Source organism: Hetaerina americana, unplaced genomic scaffold (assembly GCF_022747635.1).
Source record: "Hetaerina americana unplaced genomic scaffold, ioHetAmer1.1.p SCAF_6, whole genome shotgun sequence".
NCBI lineage: Eukaryota > Metazoa > Arthropoda > Insecta > Odonata > Calopterygidae > Hetaerina > Hetaerina americana.
The window spans coordinates 80,554,208-80,576,569 of record NW_027287205.1 but is presented as its reverse complement, the minus strand read 5'-3'; the positions used below and the strand labels follow the sequence as shown (position 1 = coordinate 80,576,569).

The 22,362-nt window shown below is 38.1% G+C and overlaps 1 protein-coding gene across 3 annotated transcripts in view; it reads left to right on the top strand.

Annotated features, from left to right (window-relative positions):
- LOC139694977 (ras-specific guanine nucleotide-releasing factor 1-like) overlaps positions 1 to 22,362 on the top strand; it is a 612,331-nt gene that overhangs the window by 441,343 nt on the left and 148,626 nt on the right. For all 3 annotated transcript variants that reach the window (XM_071593533.1, XM_071593532.1, XM_071593531.1), the window contains exon 4: positions 4,303 to 4,450. In XM_071593533.1, the coding sequence (XP_071449634.1) occupies positions 4,303 to 4,450 (148 nt within the window). The remainder of the gene's footprint in view (positions 1 to 4,302; positions 4,451 to 22,362) is intronic.

The following is a 22,362-nucleotide window of genomic DNA, read 5'->3' as shown; positions in this document are numbered from 1 at the left end:
CCACCTCGTTTCTCGTCTCCTTGTGTGTGTGTAGCGCGCTCGCGGTCAAATGTCGTGCGATTAAAAAATCATTAGTGACGCAGTGTTTTCGATCAATTTGGTGCCTTTTGACCGCCGCCTTCCCCCCCCCCTTTCCCAGTCGATCCCTCAGCTCGTCCCTTTGCTCCCTCGAGATCTCTTCGAGAGAGAGAGGGAGAGGTCGATCGAACACTTCGAGTCTTGCAGGCCAGCGCTGGGAAAGAGTATAACTGCCTTCTCCTCTTACTCCTCCCCTCACTTGCTTTTATTTCCTATGACTGCTCCCGACCGCTCCGAAATAGTACACTAGATTTCTGAGCTATTTAACTCATAAGCGGTGATCGAATTCCTCCAATTTCGGAAAAGCGTGATTTGGGAAAACAATTGAATTTTACCGCAAATCCGGCAGAAACGGAAATGAATTTCGTCAAAATTGGCACATTAAAATGACATACTGTGTCAGAGATAAAAATACTCAGCACTTTTTTAGTATCAAAGAATTTTCGAGGGCATACATCGCAGTCAAAATGCAGCGGCCAGAGTTTAGCAATAAGTATGGGTAAATTAATCTGTCCATCAATTAAAACCGTCCATTTTTTGTTGTTCATTATCTAAATAGATTATTTATTGATTGATAGATGGCTTTAATTATGGACTGTGATAGCATTGAAAGGTGATTCGAAAAATTATCTACAGGTCATCATGCTGAAGGGATTAATGCGCTGAAGGTTCTTTCTAAGTATAACATCGTATGGCGATTCATTATTAACAGTTTTCCGCCGATCACTCCTGCACTTCCTTATCCGTGCCTTACTACAATACTTAATACCCTGAAACTGTAAATTACTATTGTTTTTTTACTAATAGTAATTTCTACCTCCGCTCCGAGGTAAGAGGTTATCTATTTCTCTTTCCAGCTCTTTTAATCAGTATGGTCTCTTGTCTGAGTTTTCGATGTTTCTCTGCCAATCAGTATACCCGATGTCAATGAGACGCAACCCTTTCCTATGGACAGATACGAACTTGAGGGCCGAATAAGGAAACTTACTGTAAAAAATATTACTTCATGCGTTTCAATAATTTGAATGCATTAGTTATTGTCTAAAGTAACCTATAAACAGGCATTATATATACATTTAACCAAAACGTTGCTGAAATTAATGGAAAATATCAAAATGATGTCAAATTAAAAAAATATTTAATAAAAAAATAACATTAGTGATCACGTGTCGCGGGTTGGGTGCCACTGCCCTACATCCGATTTTTCGTCCAATTTGGTATCCTAAGACATTCCCTTTTTACCTCATGCCTACTAATTATTGTTTTAAAAACTGATACTCGGTTGCATAAAAAAATCTCCAAAATAAAAAAAATTCACCGTATAAACCTCGTGTTTTTCCGAACTGTGGAAAAATATGTAAATAATTTTTCGTTACGCAAAAAGTTAGTCAATTATTTGCCACTTTTTTGCTCTAGTTCAAAATGACTAACTTCCGCACCCGTTCCAAAAATCTGCCACTATCTACAAAAGAATAATTACTTTATGGGAAAAATTCAAATCTGCAAAACCCCTTTTGATGTGAATATAATGAACATCTTACTATAAAACTTCTTTCAAGGCGACCTCTTTTTGAGCCAGTTTGAAGCGTTTCTACCGCCCATTATCCCTTAAACGAGAATGAAAACTCTCTAAAGTAATGAAATAGAAAATATTGAAGAAATGAACTCTTTGAATGACCAAGTGCCCAGATTTTGAAGCGCAATAGTGGTGATGGCAACACTCGTATTCTTTTTGAGCATGAAAAAAACGAGGCATTAAGTATGATTTTTTTCAATACTCGTTATCTTTTTAAGAATGAAAAAAACGAGGCAATAAGTATGATTTTTTCAACTAAGAGCAGCATAAAGGTGCACTAAATTTATAATATATATCGTGGTGACGGGCTGAACATGAGTGAAATTAACAAAATACGCAGTATCTCAGGGGGCTCTATACATTTTGCGCATATTCCGCACTCAAGCTTAAGATATACCCGCTTTGTAAACAACATCTGAAACTGGTCACAAATGCATTGACTCGCGTTTTCCTGATTGAACCCTTGGAGTAGTTTGTAGTATGTTTCATTGCGTCTCAAATGTCAAGATAAGAAAGTTTGAATTCCAGTATTGATGCCTAATCTGCTTTCTTAAATTCCTAATAACTTATTCTAATGCGTATGTTTACATGCGCTAAGGTACCTAAAAAGTCTATCAGGAAAACATTTTATCCAATGTATTGAAACTCAACAGTTTTGTTGACTTTGATGTGAGAGCAGATATCACAAATAAAAGACGTGTCCATTGCGTCAATCAAATGACAAGTCCCTTTAGGGAATCGTGGAGACCGAATTGATTAAATATCATGCTACAATTTTTGTTAATTGAAAGGTGTTATAACTGTTAGTCATTAAAAACACGATATTAATCTACGTTTAATTTAATGTAAATTTCAATGCTGGTAAAATACTGTATTACAGTGACTACAATACTGAATAGCCAATATTTCAAAGTAAGTTTCTACATCAACTCTCAAATCCAAAGAGGGTATTTTACCTCCAAAGTAATTAGGGGTATTTTACCGAAATTCATCAACAAGAGCCCATTTTAAATGCGCTTTCAAGGAAGATATATGGGCAACGTTTAAAATATAGTCATCAAAAGTTCAAGTGAATAAAAACTTTAAACTCTTTAACTTAAAATATTTAGGCATGTTTTAGAGATATTTTCAAAATATCTTGACTTGGAATAACATATTAGCTGAGGGAGAATATCTATTCTCCTTCTGCTGAATTTTCAAGGTAGTCATGGGGTATCTTAATAGTAGTCGAGTTTTACAAATAGAAACTTAATATGTAAAATAGAGATAAATGCTTTCCTACTGTAACTGTTATGCTATTATTATTACCCTTTGCTTTAATTGCTATTAATATTTTTATTCAATATTACGAGAAAATGCATCATTAAAATTAAGGAGAATATTTTTAATTACTGCTGTTGTTATTGTAGATACCCTGTAGGTCAGAGAAGATAATGCATAAACATTGATAATATTAAGGGACTGATATTGATTATCTGATATATAATGTTTTAAATTTGGCTTGGCACGTGGTTTGAGCATACCGGCATTGATTATTTACAACTCTAACATCGACTTAAAGGAGTGACTAACTTGTCCTGCGGTTAAGTTCAACTTTCCATTGATTAATGTGGCATTAAGGCAAGTCAAGTAATCGTTTAGTAGCGTCACATCGAGGGCACTAAGGTCATTCAGGCTCGGTTGAATTCTCTCAAAAAAATGGGTAGCATGATACCCATTTCCCTCATGCTGGTCCCAATAGAAATATTTCTGAACTCTAAGCTTTTGAATATGATCAGCAATTTTTAGTTAATTAGATTCAAATTGAAAAAATGGCTGAAGAAATGAGATATTCCAACTTATTGTTGAAATACATGTTTAAACCTGTATTCAGTATTCAATCTAGCAAATTGAGAATTGCTCATTTAAAAAACAAGTCTTTTAATATATTCTATGGGATGAAATATACAGTCTTAAGCCAGGGCTCCCAAATAGTCTAGCATCAGTAAGATTTCTTAGATGAAGTACGCTGAATGTTTGGACATGCCCTGGAAAATTCATGTTTCACCAACGTTACTATCTCTGAAGGTTCTTTTTCCTTCGGAATCCCGAACGTAACCTTCCGAATGTACGCACAAGGAAATTTCATTTTTTGTTTTCAAATTCGCCCAAAATTGTTGGCTGTCCTAAGTTTTAAAGTAGCCTTTAAATATGCCAGTTTTTCGTAAAGTTGGACCTGGTTCCTCGTTTAATTTCAATGTAGCTAATCCACATGGTGATAAAATGTGATTTATTGGCATCAAAAAAGGAAAAAGTGCAATTTCAACAGCTTTATTGGTTTCTTCTCGAAGCCTTTAACGCTTTCATCTCCGTCCTCTGATGCCCCGCATACTCCCGGGAAGTTTGAGTCGCCTCTTGTCATAATCCTCATTCGTTCATTTGCATGATATTGCCTCACTTGTTGTCTCTTCTCTTTTTTTCTCTCTCCCCCATCTCTCCTTTCCCCCTCGGCGCCCTCCCCCACCCACCCTCTCCACATCCATCGCCCCCTTCCGTCCCCGGCCCCCTTCCGCTTTCCATCCCCCAACCTCCTCTCCCCAACCCTCCCACCCCCTGCCTACCTCAACTCCCGCACCGCTGTCCTGCGGTTGAAACACTTCCCGAAGCAGCTTCAACAAGTTGCTTCTCCAGAAAGAGGAACTGGAGCAGAAACATCTGCACCTCCTGCAGATCGTCGAGAGCGAAAAGACAGCCAAATGGCAGTACACGCAACAATGTGAAGAACTTGCATCCGAGATCAAGAAACTCCGGGCGGAAGTGAGTACAATTTCCCATTTTGTTCTTCATCCAGCGGGATGTTTGCCAAAAGTTTGGAATGCCACGGGGATTTCAGAGGGTTTTCGACATTACGGAGGGATTCAAGTATTTGCCTAATGCCTCGTTCGTCTGTCTGGGACGGTTCTTTCGTTAAAAAATATGCAGAGTCACTGCAAAAGATTTTAAATTTATCCAAAAATTCATAAATTAATTTAATGAATACCATATATATTTATGGAAAACGGTTTGTGGATATCAATTTTTTTATGTCCTTATAGTATGTTCAGTTAAACGTTTCAATTATGAAAACTCGTCGGAATAAAATATAATATTTGCGAATGATCAATAAGAATTTCTTTTTTTATTCATCGCAAATACTTAATTTGTTGACGCTTGAGGTGTTGTTTTCTGGAATTCCTGTAGTGAATTCAGAGATTGATTGCTCTCCCTTTCATTCTGATTTAAGCAAAACTGGAGAAAAAGAGTGAAATATCAAACACAGGAATTCCTTAGCAGCAAAACATCTTATTTCACTGTTTCATCCATTTAGAATTATAACTGTTAACAATGCAACAATTTTAGAGTGTATAAATTATTCGCCTTGACCAAGATTCGAACCTGTATTCCTCAATGTTCGACCGAGTAGTTCGGATTCGAATTACGGTCAAGGAATGATTTTTACCCTCTGCAATTGCTTCATTGTAATGCAAATTAAGCCGAATAATCCGTTAAAAAAGTTACTGTCACGGCATCTCCCATAGTTTCCTAGAATTTGATGAAATTATTCATGGCATATGATGTAGCCGAACAATATTCAATCAAATATGTATCTACCCGGATACTAAAATCTTACCCCTTACTAAACTTATTGTCTGGTGAAACTTACCATCACTCCTCCACCCTAGTTTCCCAGCAAGTAATAGCACTGGGAATTGAACCGAAACCGAATAAGCCAAAAATCCTGCGCACGCAGGAAACTACTTTGCCCATATTAAAGTCGCATATTATTTAGCTTTAAATTGTACATGAGTAGCTTTTAAGTATGATGTAAACTAACGCTAGAATAAAATTTTCGACTGTTTATTTCTATCATATTTTGTCAGTATTTAGATAAAAGTATTAAGAACACTGACGTATTCATATGCATTAATGAATAAGATATGTGTTATGAAAATTAATCTCATGTGAATTAGTTGAAATTCTTTTTCTAAATACGAAAAAATTAAGTAGACTTGAGTCATAGGCAATTCATGTAATACCTGCACATATTTCACTCTATCTCTGTGAGCTAAGGAGATGCAAGCATTGGTGATCGCATCGGAAATTCAGATCAACAGGTACTTATTGGAAACCAATAAAAGTAAACAAGAAAAAGGTTATGGGGTTTTCAAGAAAGAGAAAAGATGAGTTGAACCTATAAAGTGGAGAGCTCAAGCTAGAACATGTGGAACAGTTTGCCTATCTTGGAAATTCATGTATATTGGACCATGATGGTCGAAGTAGTATATTTTTAAGGAGAATCGCATTAGGTGAAGAATATTACCACAAGAACGAGGTAATTGATGAAATTTACGTTGATTGAGATAAATGAGAAAAGACTAGTGAAATATCTGTTATAGAGCTGGTTTTTTTACAGCTCAGAAATTTGTTTGTTGTAGCAAGATGATAAGCACAGATTGAGGACATTTGAGATATTTTTCAGTTGAAGGATGGAAAAGTTAAAATAGAGAGAAAGATAAACAAAAAATTAATACTAGGCATGGTGGTGGAGGAGAGAGTACTGTGGGGGGAAAAGTAAAGGAGGCAGCAAAATTGAATGCGGAGTATTTTAATTGGGGGTGGAATGTTGAAGATTCTAACGAGAGGGCAATCGAGGAAGGGGTGGAAAAATGATAGAAAAACCGGACGGAATGAATGGATGTAGAAGGTATGTGGAATTGAATGCGTTTATTGTAGTATAGGGTGTCAGGTTGTCTGGTCTGGCCTACATTAAAATTGTAGCCGCCTTTAGCATATGTTCACCTAACTCCCCTAGCCCAAATAATTAATATGAAGATTTAATTTTTATGGAAGTATTCATTAATGCTGCGTACAATGTGTGCACAATATAATTTTTCCTGATACTTTATTCATAGAAAATATGCAAACAAAATGGACGCATAGCCTGATGATTATTTTCCCTTTCCATTAAATAATAAATCTCGAATAATTCATTGAATTCCATTCATGTATTGTGTTACAGTACGACTCGTGGCCTTTATTTCAATTAAAAAGGAGATTTTCTCTATACTATCCATCAAACTAATGAAGATGGCTCCTTCAGCTCATAACTTCAGCGTTGAAACCATTTTTAGTAGCTTCAAGCAATCTTCTATAGAACATAAAACAATCTACGGCTTTTGTTTCACGAGTAATTTCGTAGAGTTGATTAGAAATATCATGTAAAAAATTGCAAAATACCACTAACAATACGCCAATGGCTGACTAAGAATGAAGAAATCACTATTAACAAGCTCGATAAAAACTCACAGATTTTTAAACTCGGTACACTAAGATATTGTAATTTTAAATTAATTTTTTAAATTTTTCTTTTAACAGCAATACGTTCTACCAATGTTGAGATCAATTAATTTAATATCATGTTTGGGTGAGAAACTGCGTATTTACGTTTCCATAAGTAAATCATTAACCACAGTTATCAAGAGTCGGTTTCATAGGTGATGGTAGGGTTCACCCAGTACTAAACCTAACCACGGGTGACATTTACTCATCAGGGCAGGGGGCCAGATCCTTTCGTTGGGCCGGATATTGTTTCCAAGGAAGATCTGGTACGCGGAAAATCTCACAGCTTTGGCAAAGCCGAGGACCACCCAGAGGTGTCCCCAGGAATCAAACCCGGGTCATTCGGTCATTATTTCAACGCTCTACCACTGGACTATTATGTTCCCTGTATCAATAAATAAATTATGAATATTACACCTACAAAATTGGTAATGAGTACACCTAGGTGTATTATATTGGTTGGCAATGTTATCACTGCATTAAGCAACATAAAGTGGGTCGTCTAATTATAAATATCAAAGGAAACCACTTCTATAACTGTATGAGTAAATTTAAGCACGAATTCCCCATAATTTTCCGGGAAATAATAATGAAAAGAGAAAACTTTCCGATGGAATTACGATTGAAATTGCTGAGCGTGAATTATTAATATAATTGATTTAGTAATCAATATTAATGGTATTAATACTATGGTGTAGAGCTCAATTAAAGCAATGTTATGGATTCATTACTCTTGTCTTTCTAACGGAATAGACTGCATTCATGAGAATTAATTATTTATTGTTACTTGTTTGCTCTTTGTTTTGAAAACGAGGATACCATTTTCAATTATAAATTATTGTGCTGGTGATATTAGTGTTTCAAACAAATAATTAGTCAATTTCATTCCCCATGGGATACAACCCTGACTTGAGGGATTGCGTTTTTCGATGATTCTAATGCTCTGCTGGTGGAAGCAATAATAATTACTCCTCGTAACTGTCATATAGATTTGAATAGGCCTGTTTTTCAGTGAGGCGGCTTCAAAGGTATCTCATCGAGAAGGACGACCCTTTGAGTGAAAGGGTCATGATAAATGCATTATTGAGGATGGTAAAAGGAAACCAATCGCCATGCCGGACATAGAGGTGAGACGGAACTTTTCGAATCGAGACTTAGAATTTCGGATCAGTTTTGAGGACACGGGCGTCAGAAAACATCAAACAATTAATTAAAAGAGTAAAAATGGATACAATGCAACAATTTCAGAGAGTAAACATCATTCACCTTGACCGGGTTTTGAACCCAGATCCCTCGATATCAAGCCGAGTGCTAGAGATAGTTAAGCCTTCGAGGCACAGCCATCGAGGGATCCGGGTTCGAATCCCGGTCAAGGCGACTGATTTTTACCCTTTGAAATTCTTGCATTGTGATGCATATTAGCGGATGCCTTTGTCAAAAGTTACTGCTGCGGCATCTCCTGCAGTTCATTGGAACTTGAAAAATGCATAGTTAAATTTCTCATCCTGCTCTCTTTACTAATAATACTTCTTCTGTTTTATTTAATCCTCCTATTGTCCCAGCTTCCCCCCTTTGTGTATCACCCTCCCTGTAGCCATCACTCCAATAATTTTACCATCTTCTCATTTCACCGCGCAGAGCCTGAAAATGCCTCTATTACTTGTCTGTGAGCTGTCCCTTAGCGCCTAGTTCCCTTTCACTATTCAGCCATGGTAAGGGTTCATATGCTAAACCTGAATACGCCTATTTTTTTAATTTACAATTTTACGACACTGTTTCAACCAAATTAGTGCATAAACATAGTTTTATTATTTGTATATATATATATATATATATATATATATATTATTTATTAAATTAATTTCCAATCACTCTACGTACTTTTAAAAGTAAAATTAAACTTGAAAAAATACTTCTCCTGATATTTTGTTAGTTTTTGTCAAAAATGATTGCCACGTACATTTCATGTTACTCATTTAATAACAGCCACGTAGCTATAGGTATCCATGGAGAATACGTGGTGACTCAGAAAGTTATGATTGAGATTATATTATGGCTACGCACAGACTAAGGAACAGCTCGATCAAGTCACAGTTTCCCGGGAGAGAAAGCAGACTCAGATCAGAGTTTATTTATCATTAAGTGTATCGTCTGATTCAATAATACGTACAAGGTAGGGAGGCGGATTGGGATATGGCATGTAGACGTATTTACTGAATTGACAAGGAAGGGAAACCAGTAAGATGTTGACAAAATAATGAATGAGGGAAAAGAGCGGAATACTATCCAGGAAAATATTAAAAAGCGGTATTAAGAGCCTAAAGAAACCATAGGAAAACAATAAGGAAGCCTTGAATTACGAATGAGATGAATAAAAAAATAAATGAATGAATAAAATAGAAGAATGTAAAAACAGAGCAAGGCAAAAGGAAGTACAAAGAGTTTAATAAAACTGATTTCATTTCAAATAAATTGAGACGGGTAACAAAAAAAGCTAAATAAGCATGGTGGAAAACGCAGTGCGAGGATATGGACATTTTGCAGAAGAAACATGAAATTGGTGCGCCATGCAGCAAGGTTAAAACAATATCAGAATATAGGAAGGAAAGATCTGTACTAACAGTTAGAGAAAAAGCGGGTAAGATAATAGTTGAAACAAAAAAGATCCAAGAGAGCTGGAAGAAATATATAGAAGCACTGTGTGGTAGAGAGTTTAGGCCAGTAAGCTTAGAAATAGAAATAGAATATGACGTAGATGACGATAGCTTAGGTCCAGGCATACTCGACGATGAGGTAGAAAGGACATTAAGAAAGATTTAATCAAATAAGGCCGTGGGCTCGGATAACATTCCTGCGGAAATACTTAAAGGTTAAGAATATGGGAGTAAGAGTGTTTATGGCCTGGTTCGTAGCATTTATGAGGAAGGAAACCTACCGAAAAACTTTCATCAGCGATCAGTGTTTGTTCCTTAGGTGCATACTAAGGGGGTGACGATTTCTGGTTAAGGAAGGGGAGAGACCCGCGTGATTACAATGCAGTAATGAGATCACTACTAGAGAGGAATATAGAATACAATCAGGACGTATTTTCCTTTTTCTTAAATTCGAAAAGTCGTTTGAAAAAGTGTATTATGAAAAAATAATGAGTATATTGCAGAAAATAGGAATAGGCTTTAGGGATAGGACACTAATCCGCAACCTGTACATGCCTCAGACTGCTCAGGTGCGAATAGGGAACGGGGTGTCCGGACGGGTGGTGTTAGGAAGAAGTGTAAGGCAGGGTTGCCCATTATCACCGGTGCTGTTCAACGTATGTGAGCAGGAAATGATTAAAGAGGTATGGGAAAAACTGGAGGTAGGAATGAAAGTGGGCGAGATTTTATCAGATCAGTGAGGTTTGCTGATGACCAAGTTTTATTCTGTCAGTCAGCAAAAGGATTGCAAGCATTACTGAGTGAAATGGACATTTAGTTTGATAGATATGAGATAAGAATCGATATAAATAAAGCAAAGGTTATCAAGAAAGATAAAGGCTATGTTAAATATTAAAACAGGATGGTAAAAACTATGCATAACAGGTGGAACAATTTACGTGTCTCGAAGGTGTTTATGGACCAACATGGTCAAAAATGTTGGGACGTAAGAAGAAGAATTGCGTTAAGCAAAGAAACTTTAAGAAGGAGGATAGCATTGCTGACGGGAAAGTTGAGTAAGGATGTTGAGAAAAGGCCCGTCAAATCATTTATGTGGAGCGTCGATTTGTACGACGCGATGGCCATTGAACAGGTTGATCGGTATGGATTTGAGAATATTGAAACTTAGGGATGGAGAAGATTGGAGAAAGTGAAATGGACCGAAAGGGAAACAAATGAGGAAGTACTAGGGATGGTGGGCGAGGAGAGAGGATTGTTGGTAGAGGTCATTAGGAGGCAGGAAAAAAGGATGTTGAGTATTCTGATTGGCAGTGGGATGTTGAAGACTGTGATAGAGGGGAGGATGTAGGTGTGATTGTTTATTCCATCTCCGAGCATCCGAATTCTTACTGCTCTTCTATTTCACAGAGTGACTGAAATTACCCGAAAAGCATAACGCTGGAGGGATATGTCATAACAATCTAATTCACATAATTCTAATTTTTAATCTATGAGCGTATGACAGGGTCCAAGCGATATATACGTGTATGATATTATAAGAGAACGAATTTTTACAATTCTCATGTCAGGGTTAAAATTACTTTAATTTACGGGGATTAATAATTTTAGGGGGAATAATTGGAGCATAAAACAATTAAATAGTATTTGTGCACTTAATCGGACACAATAGCGAGGTAATTAGAAGAAAGTAGATGTTTTTATTATCCAAATCTATAATAAATGAATTATCAGCATCGAATCTATTTGCATAGGTAATTGTAGACGTGAAAATTTATAAAGACCTATATACCTGTATGTGACGCAGCGATTGGGCCGGAAAAAGGAAGTGCATATTGGAGACCCATGAAATTAAAGTGCGGAATAAATAAACTATTCGGGGAGGAAGACTACGATGCGACTCACTGCGGTAAAAAGGGAAATCTGAGGAAGGATGGAAGAGAAGAAAAAAAAGAAAAACTACTTTGTGGAGAATTCAGGCACTTAAGTATACCTTATTGAAGAAGGAAGCAGTGTCGATATATAGTATTTATTCTGTGTAAAAGGATTAAGGATATTTTAAAAAGCTTGCCAAACACGCGCGGCAGAACCACCTGAACTATTTATAGATTCATTTCTCAATATTTGATTGGCTTTTCGGCTATCCTATATGATTATTAAAACAATTATTGATATATACCTTTCTATCATTTAATATGAAAAATTATTACGCCTGATGCTTTGCCGAATTCATTCTGCATTTTTAGACCAAAAGTAAATTTGCCGTTTTTCTCTTTCCTGTGCTTCGGCATCTGATAGATACTGTTGGTAGATAGTCGGATAAACACGAGGGTAGGCTGATCACGAATTCACACATGCTTGTACACCTTCAAACAAAATGACCTTTAGAAGCACTCCTGGTAACATGTGGAAGTGACATTCCCCCTTAACACGTATGCGCAGGTTTTAGGTCGTTAAATTCATCCAGCATAATTTGAGAAGGGGAAGTATGGAGACGTTTTCTAGTAATACAACAACTCGCTGTTTATCTCGCGTTGACATAGCACTAGAACACTTATCCATACTTCCGCTTCACAAAATACACTGGATGAATGTAATAAACTCAAACCTGCGCATGCGTGTTGAGGGGGAATGTTACTTCCACATGCCACCAGGAGTGCTTCTGAAGGTCATTTTGTTTGTGGTCTACAAGCATGTGTGCAATAGTCTTCAGCCTGCCCTCGTATGTTAATATTCATCCGAATTCTCATGAAATCTTTAATCCGCAAAATTGTCCTGGGCGTTTACACCCAAATTTCACCCTTACATAACCTCATCTCATTTTCAAAACGTAATTCACCCTTATCCATTCTCCTCCGACAGATTTCATCACCTCTTGGTGAAAATATTTCTGCAGCTCTATCGCGGCCGATCTAAGATAGAAATTACGCTTCCCCTTGTTTGTCCCCAGCTATTCGGAGCCCACCTCCCCCTCACCCCCTTTTTGCCACCGTGGCAACAGGAGGGGAAATGACGTGAATCAAAATCCGCTTCTCCTCTGATTGGATTACAAGAGGAAAATCCATTATTGAGGGAGTGGTGGAGGGTCTCGGAATGGGGAGGGGGAGAGCGGCGGGTGTCGGTGAAAGGGTGTGGGGATATTAGGGCGTTGCCATGGAGTTTGCCGGGAATGAAGATGGAGGAAGAAGTTCTGGTGGAGCACGGAGGACAGCTTTATGGTCCTCCCCGCCGCTACGCTATTAGCGCTTTCAATTGGTCGGTCCCCAAGTAATTTTTATGGATGCCTTTCCCTGGCCATCCGACGCGCGCGCTCTCTCTCGGCCCTCTCGCGACCCACTTTTATCCTCGCCGGCGAGTGACCTGGCACAGCAAATGGATCGGGCGCAGGACACCGCATTACACGTACACACACACGTCCCCGTGCAGTGTTGTTCATGGGGGATAGTAGGAAGGCGATGGGAACAACAGGCGAATTATAGAAAGGGAATCATAGATCTAAATCATACGCGGCGAACTACCGCGGCGTTACCGCTGCGCAGGGGGTCTGGCGGAACTGATTTTTTAGTTGTTCTCACAGCTGCAGGTTATTTTGGAATTTTTATGCTATTCCCGCAAAGAGACCGATGTAAAAAAGACATATCATCATTCAAAATATTTGAATTTTTTTCATTTTAATGCTGAGAATGAGTATCATGGAGCAAGTGGTAGCAGGCGTGGAAGGGTATTAATACTGTTCATGGGGACGATGCTGTTGATAGGTCTACTGTAAATCAATGGGTAGTAAAATTACGTGGTTTTGAGTCTGTAAAAGCCATAATTGTTGATAAAACACGCAGTGGACGTCCGATCACTGCTGCAGGCGAAAAACATCGCAAACTCATCAAAGAGTTCATTCAAAATGACCGGCGAATCACTCTAAAGCGTATCGCAAACCACATTGGAATATCCAAGGAACGCGTTGGCTTCATTATTGAGCAATTGTGATACCGGAAAATCAACTGTGCAGGATGAGTATCACGCCATCTCACAGACGAGAACAAACTAAACCCTCCTTATTTCCCCGATCTGGCGCCTTGTGATTTTTATTTTTTTCCTCAACACCTCAAGGGCAATCATTACACCTCGGACGATAAGGCGAAGGCTGTTGTGAAGTCCTGGATTGGAAAAAAAGGAAAGTTAACTCGTGTTGATTTTGCACTAGAACACGTCTCCATACTTCCGCTTCTCAAAATACACTGGATGAATGTAACGACCTCAAACCTGCGCATGCGTATTGATGGGGAATGTTACTTCCACATACCACCAGGAGTGTTTCTAAAGGTCAATTTGTGGTCTGCAATCATGTATGGATTGGTTTTCAGCCTACCTTTATTTGTTGACATGAAGAGGTCAGCTTACTGGATAATTGAGTGGAGAGCAGCGTTGAACGCTTCCGATTGATGATGATGACCTGTTTGGGGATCATGAATAAAGATGGTTTAATTTGGAAGAAGATTTCACCAATATATTAATCTGTTCTGCGTTTATGCATTGAATTTTCTCAAAACGTTGGTAGCTGTGGGAAAGTTTTTCAATTTGTTACGGAGGCCGCCTCCAACTCGTGAGACCCTTTCGGCCATTTTGGTTCGCTGGGTGATACGGGAAGAGATAGGATCTCAGGGCTCGGAGGAAAGGCCGTGATGGTTTCGATGCTGGCATAGGATGCGAATCTGGCACCAGGGAGTCAAAGGTTTTAGCGTCTCATCCGAAGGATATAGAGCTGCTATTGTAGTATTCTCCCTATGGTATCAAGCAGCGATTGAGGTATCAATGAAGATATTTCCGCCGCCGTCTGGATTTGAGCCCGCATACTCAAGGGGGAGGGCGTGTATGGAAGTCCGCCCGGCAATTCGGCGTGTATTGGAAAATGTTCCCGTCAATGGCGAAGGATCCTTGAGAAAGGATGCGGCAATTTAAGATGGGATTTGGTTGGGGAGAGAGGGGTATTGTGAGGAAAGAGAGTTGAAAATCCCAAAAAATCTGGATGTATTCATTCACGGGCCACCCTTGATCCGTTCCCTTCCAATTCAACCTCCAACGTATCCTTATTCACTCTCGCCCGACACCCCTACGGACCAATGCAAGCACCAGAGTCCTCGAAAAAACAATTGTCACCATGCAAGATGTTCCCAAGGCGTAGTGGATAAACGCTCTCGCTCTACCGGATTTATTTTTCGCTCTGGCGGAAAATTTTCGTGCCCTTAAAAAAAATTGGACGTGTTCCCCGCGTCGGAATGCGAGTGGATTAAATTTCGATGCTGAGTTAGCACGCGATCGATCGCGGATGAATCTTGCAGTTGTTATTATTCAGCGTGTGAGTGCATTGAAGTTGTAAAATAAAATCTCAATGAAATTCCAATGAAAAATTCATAACAATTATCCGCGCGTGCAGGAGGGCACGAAGATTCATGTCGAGAACAACGCATAAATGTGATCCTCTATTTTCAAGTTAAACTTGAGTGTTTTAAGGGCTCTCGTATTTCTTCCAAGCCGAAATTTAAAGGAATTATTATTAGTTAAAATGATAAATGAGATATATTTTTAAGATAAAACTTACTTATCCCCTTCGAGTATTACATTTATCAATACTGAGAACAGTTTAGAGTGAGTACATAAGAACAAGAATATCGAGAAGGAACAGTTTATCTCGCGGTGCCATTAACAGAGCCCGACTGACGTGGGAAATTTGTCTGTGGGTAGGGAAGGAAGGATCGCGGAGGATAGCGGAGGTCAAGTGGATAGCAGTGGTGTTCTGTCATCCTGTAAATGGATGTTTCATCCCCATTCTTCATTAAACTTGATACCGATGCATATGATATTCAAGGCTCATTTTCAAAAGTATGCTGGCATTCAATATTTGGGGGGAAGATGGAAACATTTGTTATATTTGGCTCCATTGGCTGGCATTCCAATCTATGGATATGATAGTCGAGTATCTCCATTTTCTTTCAATCGTCCGCATTGCTGTTGGCTAACATTTTCGGGCTCTTCCCGTATTGATCAATTTCGCTGGAAGAAAGGTATTCCATTCGGCAAATTAAAGCCCAAAGTAAATTTGCAGAGATTCACCCGCTATTTGCGGGGCTCGTGATCCAGCTGGGAGCCCCCTATTTGGCTACTGAATCCGCCGAATCTGGACCGGATGCTGATGAATGTGTTTCTTGGAAATTTTAAAGAGTTGGTCGTCATCTTCTCCGTTGACATTTCCACTTCTTCAAGCAATTTATAGCGTTTCCCTCTAACAACATAGCACCATGTATATTTCCCTTCCCTTTCATTTTCTTCTGTGTGTGCTCTATTCCACAGTAATAGGAGAGGAAGTGCTGGGAAAGCGAGATAGATGGAGGGAAGTAATAGGCATCTTGAATTGCATTAATGTAGGTAAATAGTACGCAAAGCTAAAGAAGGAGGTTTTTCAAAATATAGTATTGTGTTTCAGGATTTTTGCATCACATTAGTCAGGGCTTACGAGTACAGTAGTGGGTAGTGCCATGGTCTGCCTATCATCTACCCTAAGCACTTTGTCTACTGCTTATAAAATGTTCTATTCATCGAATATATCGTCCAATTCTCACATAGGAAGTATCCTCAGGCGTACCCTCAAATTCACAGGAGTGAAAGTTTAGCAAGGGGGGAAAGAGAAAGACTCAGTTCCAGCTAAAATTTTATCTAGTTACTCCAGTGTTAGGTAGATGGTTTCCATTTTCCGGGTTTGAATCCAAATCACGTTTTCGGGCGTTGAGTTACGTGACCTCAGCTTCTGTTCTTTGTCTCAACGGAGGCACAGGTAAAGGAGCAGCTCTCTTATCCCTGAGAAAATGTCTTCACGCTTCACAAAGCTTAATATGAGATAAATTTTACTTTCTCGTATCTCCTACTAACGTTCGGGTTTATTACTACGGCAGCATTGTAATCTAAATCGATTAGAGAGTTAAAACTGAATGCTCGAAAGTGCTCCTTACTCTGATTCGATTATCATCACACCGATTAATTGTTCGTAACTTTTTAATGAAAAATCTAAGCAACCGTCCTAATAGAAAACTGAAGTACAAAATATTGAGGTCATTAAAAAGATTAGAAATGCCGAACTTTTGTCATGTTTTAGGAATAATTGCCCATTTTAGTGCAATCTTTTGGAAGGCAATAATAATCGAATGATCATTCTGTTTAAGGGGACTTTAGCTTCCCTGGGTTTAACCCGAGCGTGACAGGAAGCATTGGAATTATTGGTATCGCTTGTGTATCGATACTTTAGGATTTTTTTTTAGATTGTTATGAATCGTGAATCTTTAAACGAAGTTTTGAAAGTCGGTAATTGATATGGTTCCAAAACAGAGTAAGTTGTTCCCTTTGGGAACCTTCACAAAAATCGATAGCGCCGTAATTAATGAACAGGGCACCATATTCTCATGATAAATTTTTATTGGTTATCCCAATGTATTTTAGAGGATCCCTCGTGTCAGAAAAAACTTCGCAACAACCTCAGCTTATTTGAATTTTTGACAAGATTTTGGTCCCATATAAAGTCTGAATTAGAAATACATAATGGATAATCCTTGTTCTAAAAGGAATTTTTCACTCATTCAATGGAAGGTTGATGTATTCTTAGAACTCATCAATTTGACTATGAACTTATTTCCACTCCTTTTCTCTCACTATGACCTCTATTTTTTTCCGAAAGTAATCGTATCCAGGTAATTAAGTAATTTCTTCTACCATTTGTGATCTCTGGGCCTTGCGTTGGGCAATTTTCTTTTTCAAATAAAAACGAATTTATTTTTTTTCAAAAAAATTTAATTTAAACTGTGAATCGTACCACCTATCTTCCTCTTGCCATCTTCAAATCTTGCGATTTCAATTCATTGTTTGGTTGATTTGAAGGAGTTACGTAAATGTCCTAATGCCTATAAAAAAATTATGGAGTGGAGTGCAAAAGCGTCTCCCTTTTACCCCGGCTCGGAGCTCTCTCCCACAGAAAAATTATGCACCACTTAGTATCTATTAAATATTCTCTCTAAACATGTCAATCGCAATAAATTTCGATGGGAGATATTTCCGGAAAATTCCATTTAATATAAAAGTAACCCTCAATATAAAGTATAAATCTTGATTTTTCGATAGTTTTCCCATTTGTTTTGCAAGCATAGGGTCCTTAGTTCGATTCCCTTTGAGATTTTTTCTACGACGGTCAAAGTTTGCATAAAATGACGATTATACTTCTGTTAAGTTCATGTTACAAAATCTTTTCGACGAATTAGTTTCCAACTAACTTTTTTGAAGATGATATGCTCTCATAGTTTCCACCATCGTCATGACAGTCGGAAGATACTGGAGCAATAGCCCTCGTACTCTAGCCAAGCATTCTCTGAAAGCGTCCTCGATCTAGAGTGACGTCAACATCTTGGCTAATAACTCCGTGAACGTAAATAATAATGAACCAAAAATAAAATCATAGTTTGCTCTGAAAATAAAATAATTCATGAAAACTAATATGCTGAATCTGTTGTTTGCTTAATTTCAAAAGAAATAAAATAAAGAAAAAAAATAAATTAAATTTTTTCACCAAAAGAGTGAGTCCTTTATAAAAATTTAACCGCAAATAAAACGTTAACTATAATTTCTCACTAGCGCTGGTTATAATTGCAGTAACAGATTCCTCTGAATGTCACAGTCAGCATTTCACGACAATTGAAGTAGGGTAGGTAATGCCACCTAGAGGACTCTGAACTGTGATTCTTAGAGAACGAGATTGAAAGTGAGACTATTTTCACTGACTCTGAAGATATTGGTTCCTGTATTTGATCCGTCATAATATTGGAGATTGCACCTCTGGTTCTGGCTTTATTTTACCCCAAAATCTCTCTGAGTCTATTTTGGGGAGAACATCGGGAAACGGTTTAAAAATACATCGATGCTGCATATGCTTGGATCTGCTTAGCGAGTGTGTGGAAAAATAGTAAAAAATTCTCAGTTTTGAGATGTAAATAATAATTTTTCAGCATCTATTCCAGTGTTTTATTTAGCCTAACGGAGGTCAATTTCTGCACAGCTCTCGTTATTTCTCATATTGTAGTCTTCCCTTCACCACCGCGAGGAATTGCAAGGGTAGCAAGACCGCGAGGATCCTGGTGTCAGGTATTAATAGGATATTCGCGTCCGAGGTTTTTGGCCATCGCTCCATTTCCTCGTTCAACCACCGCGACCGAAGAGCCTCAGAATTTCCCCGCGTAATTTCCTCTTACGCTCTAACTGTTCCATGCCGACTCTACCCCTCCGCCCATAATCCACGCCATTTCACCTCCCGGCCTTCTCGCATCGGGCTAAATCGGTGAGCATATCCACCGCACGAAATGTCATTGCGTAATAGCAGTTCAACTTTCGGCCCAAAAATGGATTCCCTACACTTTTCTCCTCCACACGTCCCCACGTATTCCGAAATCACCGCGAGATTCTCTCAATTGAGGACTATGTTGCGTGCATATCGCCGTGGATCTACGATGGCGGAGAAGGACTAACCATGGACTAACTCACCCAAAAGAGATGACAGAGGTGTTGAAACGTTGCAATTGCAACATGTAGGACTTGATTGAGAAATTAACTCCGAACGCATGAAAAATTATGACTATTACGATGGCAAGTATACGTAATTATGCGTACCGAGAGGTAAATACGACTTCAACTGACACGAAGTAATGAATATCTTTCCAGGTTGAATGTTTATGTCTTGTTGTGTTTTCCGAAGCAGTCAATTTGTATGAAAAAATGCTCATATTTTGGTTTGAAGACTGAAGCTAAAAGATTTGTCTAGATCTTATGGGTGATTTTCGTTGTGTTTTAGTTTTTGTGTGTTATCATTCACGAGGGGCGTTCTTAATATTTGGATTTCTATGGTAAACCAAAACCAGTGAGAAAACTCCTAGCTTATGGCGTAGTAATACAAATTTAGGCTAGTATTTTTAATTTCAATTTAATGTTTCCTAGTTGATCGGTAGAAATTAAATGTTATAAACAAATATAGAGGGTGCGTTCTGAAGGCAATGAAATTATTTTTTCAAGTAATTTACTGAACAGATTTGTACAAACACTTAAAATTCTTCAAAATACTATCCTTGGGCCTCAACACATTTTTCACTCTGCCATGAGTGGTACGCGCCCTGGAAGGCGTCTTCGGGGACCTCTCGCAAGTTCTTCTTCGTCACGGCTGATTGGACCTCTTCTTAGGACGAAAAACGGGTTCCTGTCAGGACTGCCTGGATCCGAGGGCACCTAGTGTTTTGCCAGAAACTCGCGGACTCGTAGCGCGTAGTGGTAAGATGCGTTGTCATGATGGAGTTGCCAGGTAGCGGAGATGTTTTTTCTCGTCCAGATGACCTTTTTCCGGAGTCTTTCCAGCACATCCACGTGGTAGGCAGCGTTACCTGTCTATATTTGAGAAAAAAACTCCTTTTGGGCTACTACTTTACTGTCAAAAAAGAATATAAGCATTGTTTTCACTTTTGATTTGCCAATTCTTGCCTTTCTGGGCTTTGGGGAATGGTTGGTGTGCCAGTCATAGCTATGGTTTTTTTCCTGGGTCGTATTCAAAAACGCAGGTTTCACCACCACCAACTTATCCGACCAATAGGAGCGGCGCAAGATATTCAATTGCATTACCTTTGCAACGCATTCTGTATATACTTCACAAGAAATGATTACAGCGAAATTTAGTAAGGATGTTAAGAAAAGGTTCTTTTAACACTTTGATCTGAAGCGTGGTTTTGGAGGCAGCGTGGTCATTGAAGGAAGATGATGGGCTTAGATTGGAGGTTTTTAAGATGTGAGCATGGAGTAGGACTGAAAAGGTAAAATGAACAGCAAGGAAAACAAATGAGGAAGTGCTAGGCATGGTAGGGGAGGAGAAATCATGAATAGGCAGAAATCAAAAAGATGGATGCAGTGAATTTTGACTGGAAATAGAATGCTGTAGACTGCGAGAGAAGGATGAATATTTGGCAAATGATGACGGAGGTGAAAAAGGATAGGAATGTTGGATGGAATGAAGGGTAACAACCATTCGAAATTGCCGGGGAACGTATTGTAGTCTCGGATATGAGGCTAAGTTTAACTAAGAAAGACAAAGGCATTGTTGCTGTACAGTTAAGTGGATTGTATCCCTCCAAATTCTTAACCGGTAAGTTACTGAAAGTAATACTATTTATTTTGGGTATTTGCATATTTAAATTAGTCTATATATAGATGTATTTTATTCTTTATTCATTTAAATATCCTCATACCTTGCATATTAAGCCTCATGATTGTTTTTTTAACCTTCATTAATAGGATATTAACAGATGAATTTTGTGCGCTCAACTTCATGCTGCTTTTCGTCACATTCCGAAAGCTTCTTTTCCAGCCCACACTTCGAGGAATATTAGTCACTCCATTTGTCCAATTTGTTCTCATCGTTCGTCCATGGCACAGCATTTACCTCACTTCCAATCTTCTCCTCTCCGCTGCTGAAACTCTTATCTTAAAGCAAAATAAACATCAAATATGTTTTTTATGAGCCGTTTCTTCACAACTAGGGGCGTGCTCTTTGCCCTCAGTAGTTTTTTTCTTCTTTTGGAGAAAGTTTTTCCGCTTGGGGTATCTTTCTATGCCTTTTTCAATTTATATTTCTTGCCTTTTCCATCGCTGGGAAGCTTCCTGCCTTAAAAATTGCTTCTCTTATTCAAGTATATCATTACTTGAATTTTGTTTTGAAAAATATTTCTTCATCTCCTGCAGACCATTTCCTTAGTTTTATCTTTTACGAGACTTGTTCTTTCTCAATGATATACAAGCTAGCATCTTCGTAAGATCTTTTTCTCTTAAACAATCCATTCGCAAAGTTTAACGTAGTTATCCATTCTCCTCATCCAATAAAGTACCGTTTTCCCTTGTGCTCGAACAAAGTCATTAATATATTATTTTTTGTGTAGGAGCATCAACTATTTAGGCAATACCTACCTCTTTTCATTTTCTATCCTTTCCATTTCCTTTATACTGGTTCTTGTGTACTTCCATCTACTCTACTTACTGTCAACCACACCCTATATGAAATATATTTCAATATTCGATTGTGGTAGAAATTTACGAGTTCCTTTAAGGCACGAAGATCGGGCGATAATATATTTGGCTCCACGTTCACGCTCTGCAAAAACTTTCTCCAGATTTATGAAGGAAACAAAAGTTGTTTAGCTAATCTGTTTACTCTACGATAAAGTTCAAAATAACAATAACATTTTTTCTGATCTATATAAAGCCAAAGTAAATTTTGTTTAGTTATTTACTCTTTTTTCTACTCCAACACTCATTGCTAGATTATTTTTGCTATATCCTTAAAAGCAGTTCATGAAAGGGCACAAAAAATTCAAAATGTGATATATTTTAATTTTTTTCCTAAGGCATTTAAGAAAGAAAATAATTGATAGTTTATTTATTTCAACATCAATAAATTGCGGCATGTATATAATTTCATTTTGATTTGAATCCTTTGTGTTTCACATCATCAGAACCAAGCAAGCATTCGAAGGGGAGTATAAGGAGTATATATGAATTTGGATAGTTTCAAAACAAAATATAAATATCTTCTGAAGCCAAAATTCAACATATTTCATCTTTATAAAATCATTGAGGTTT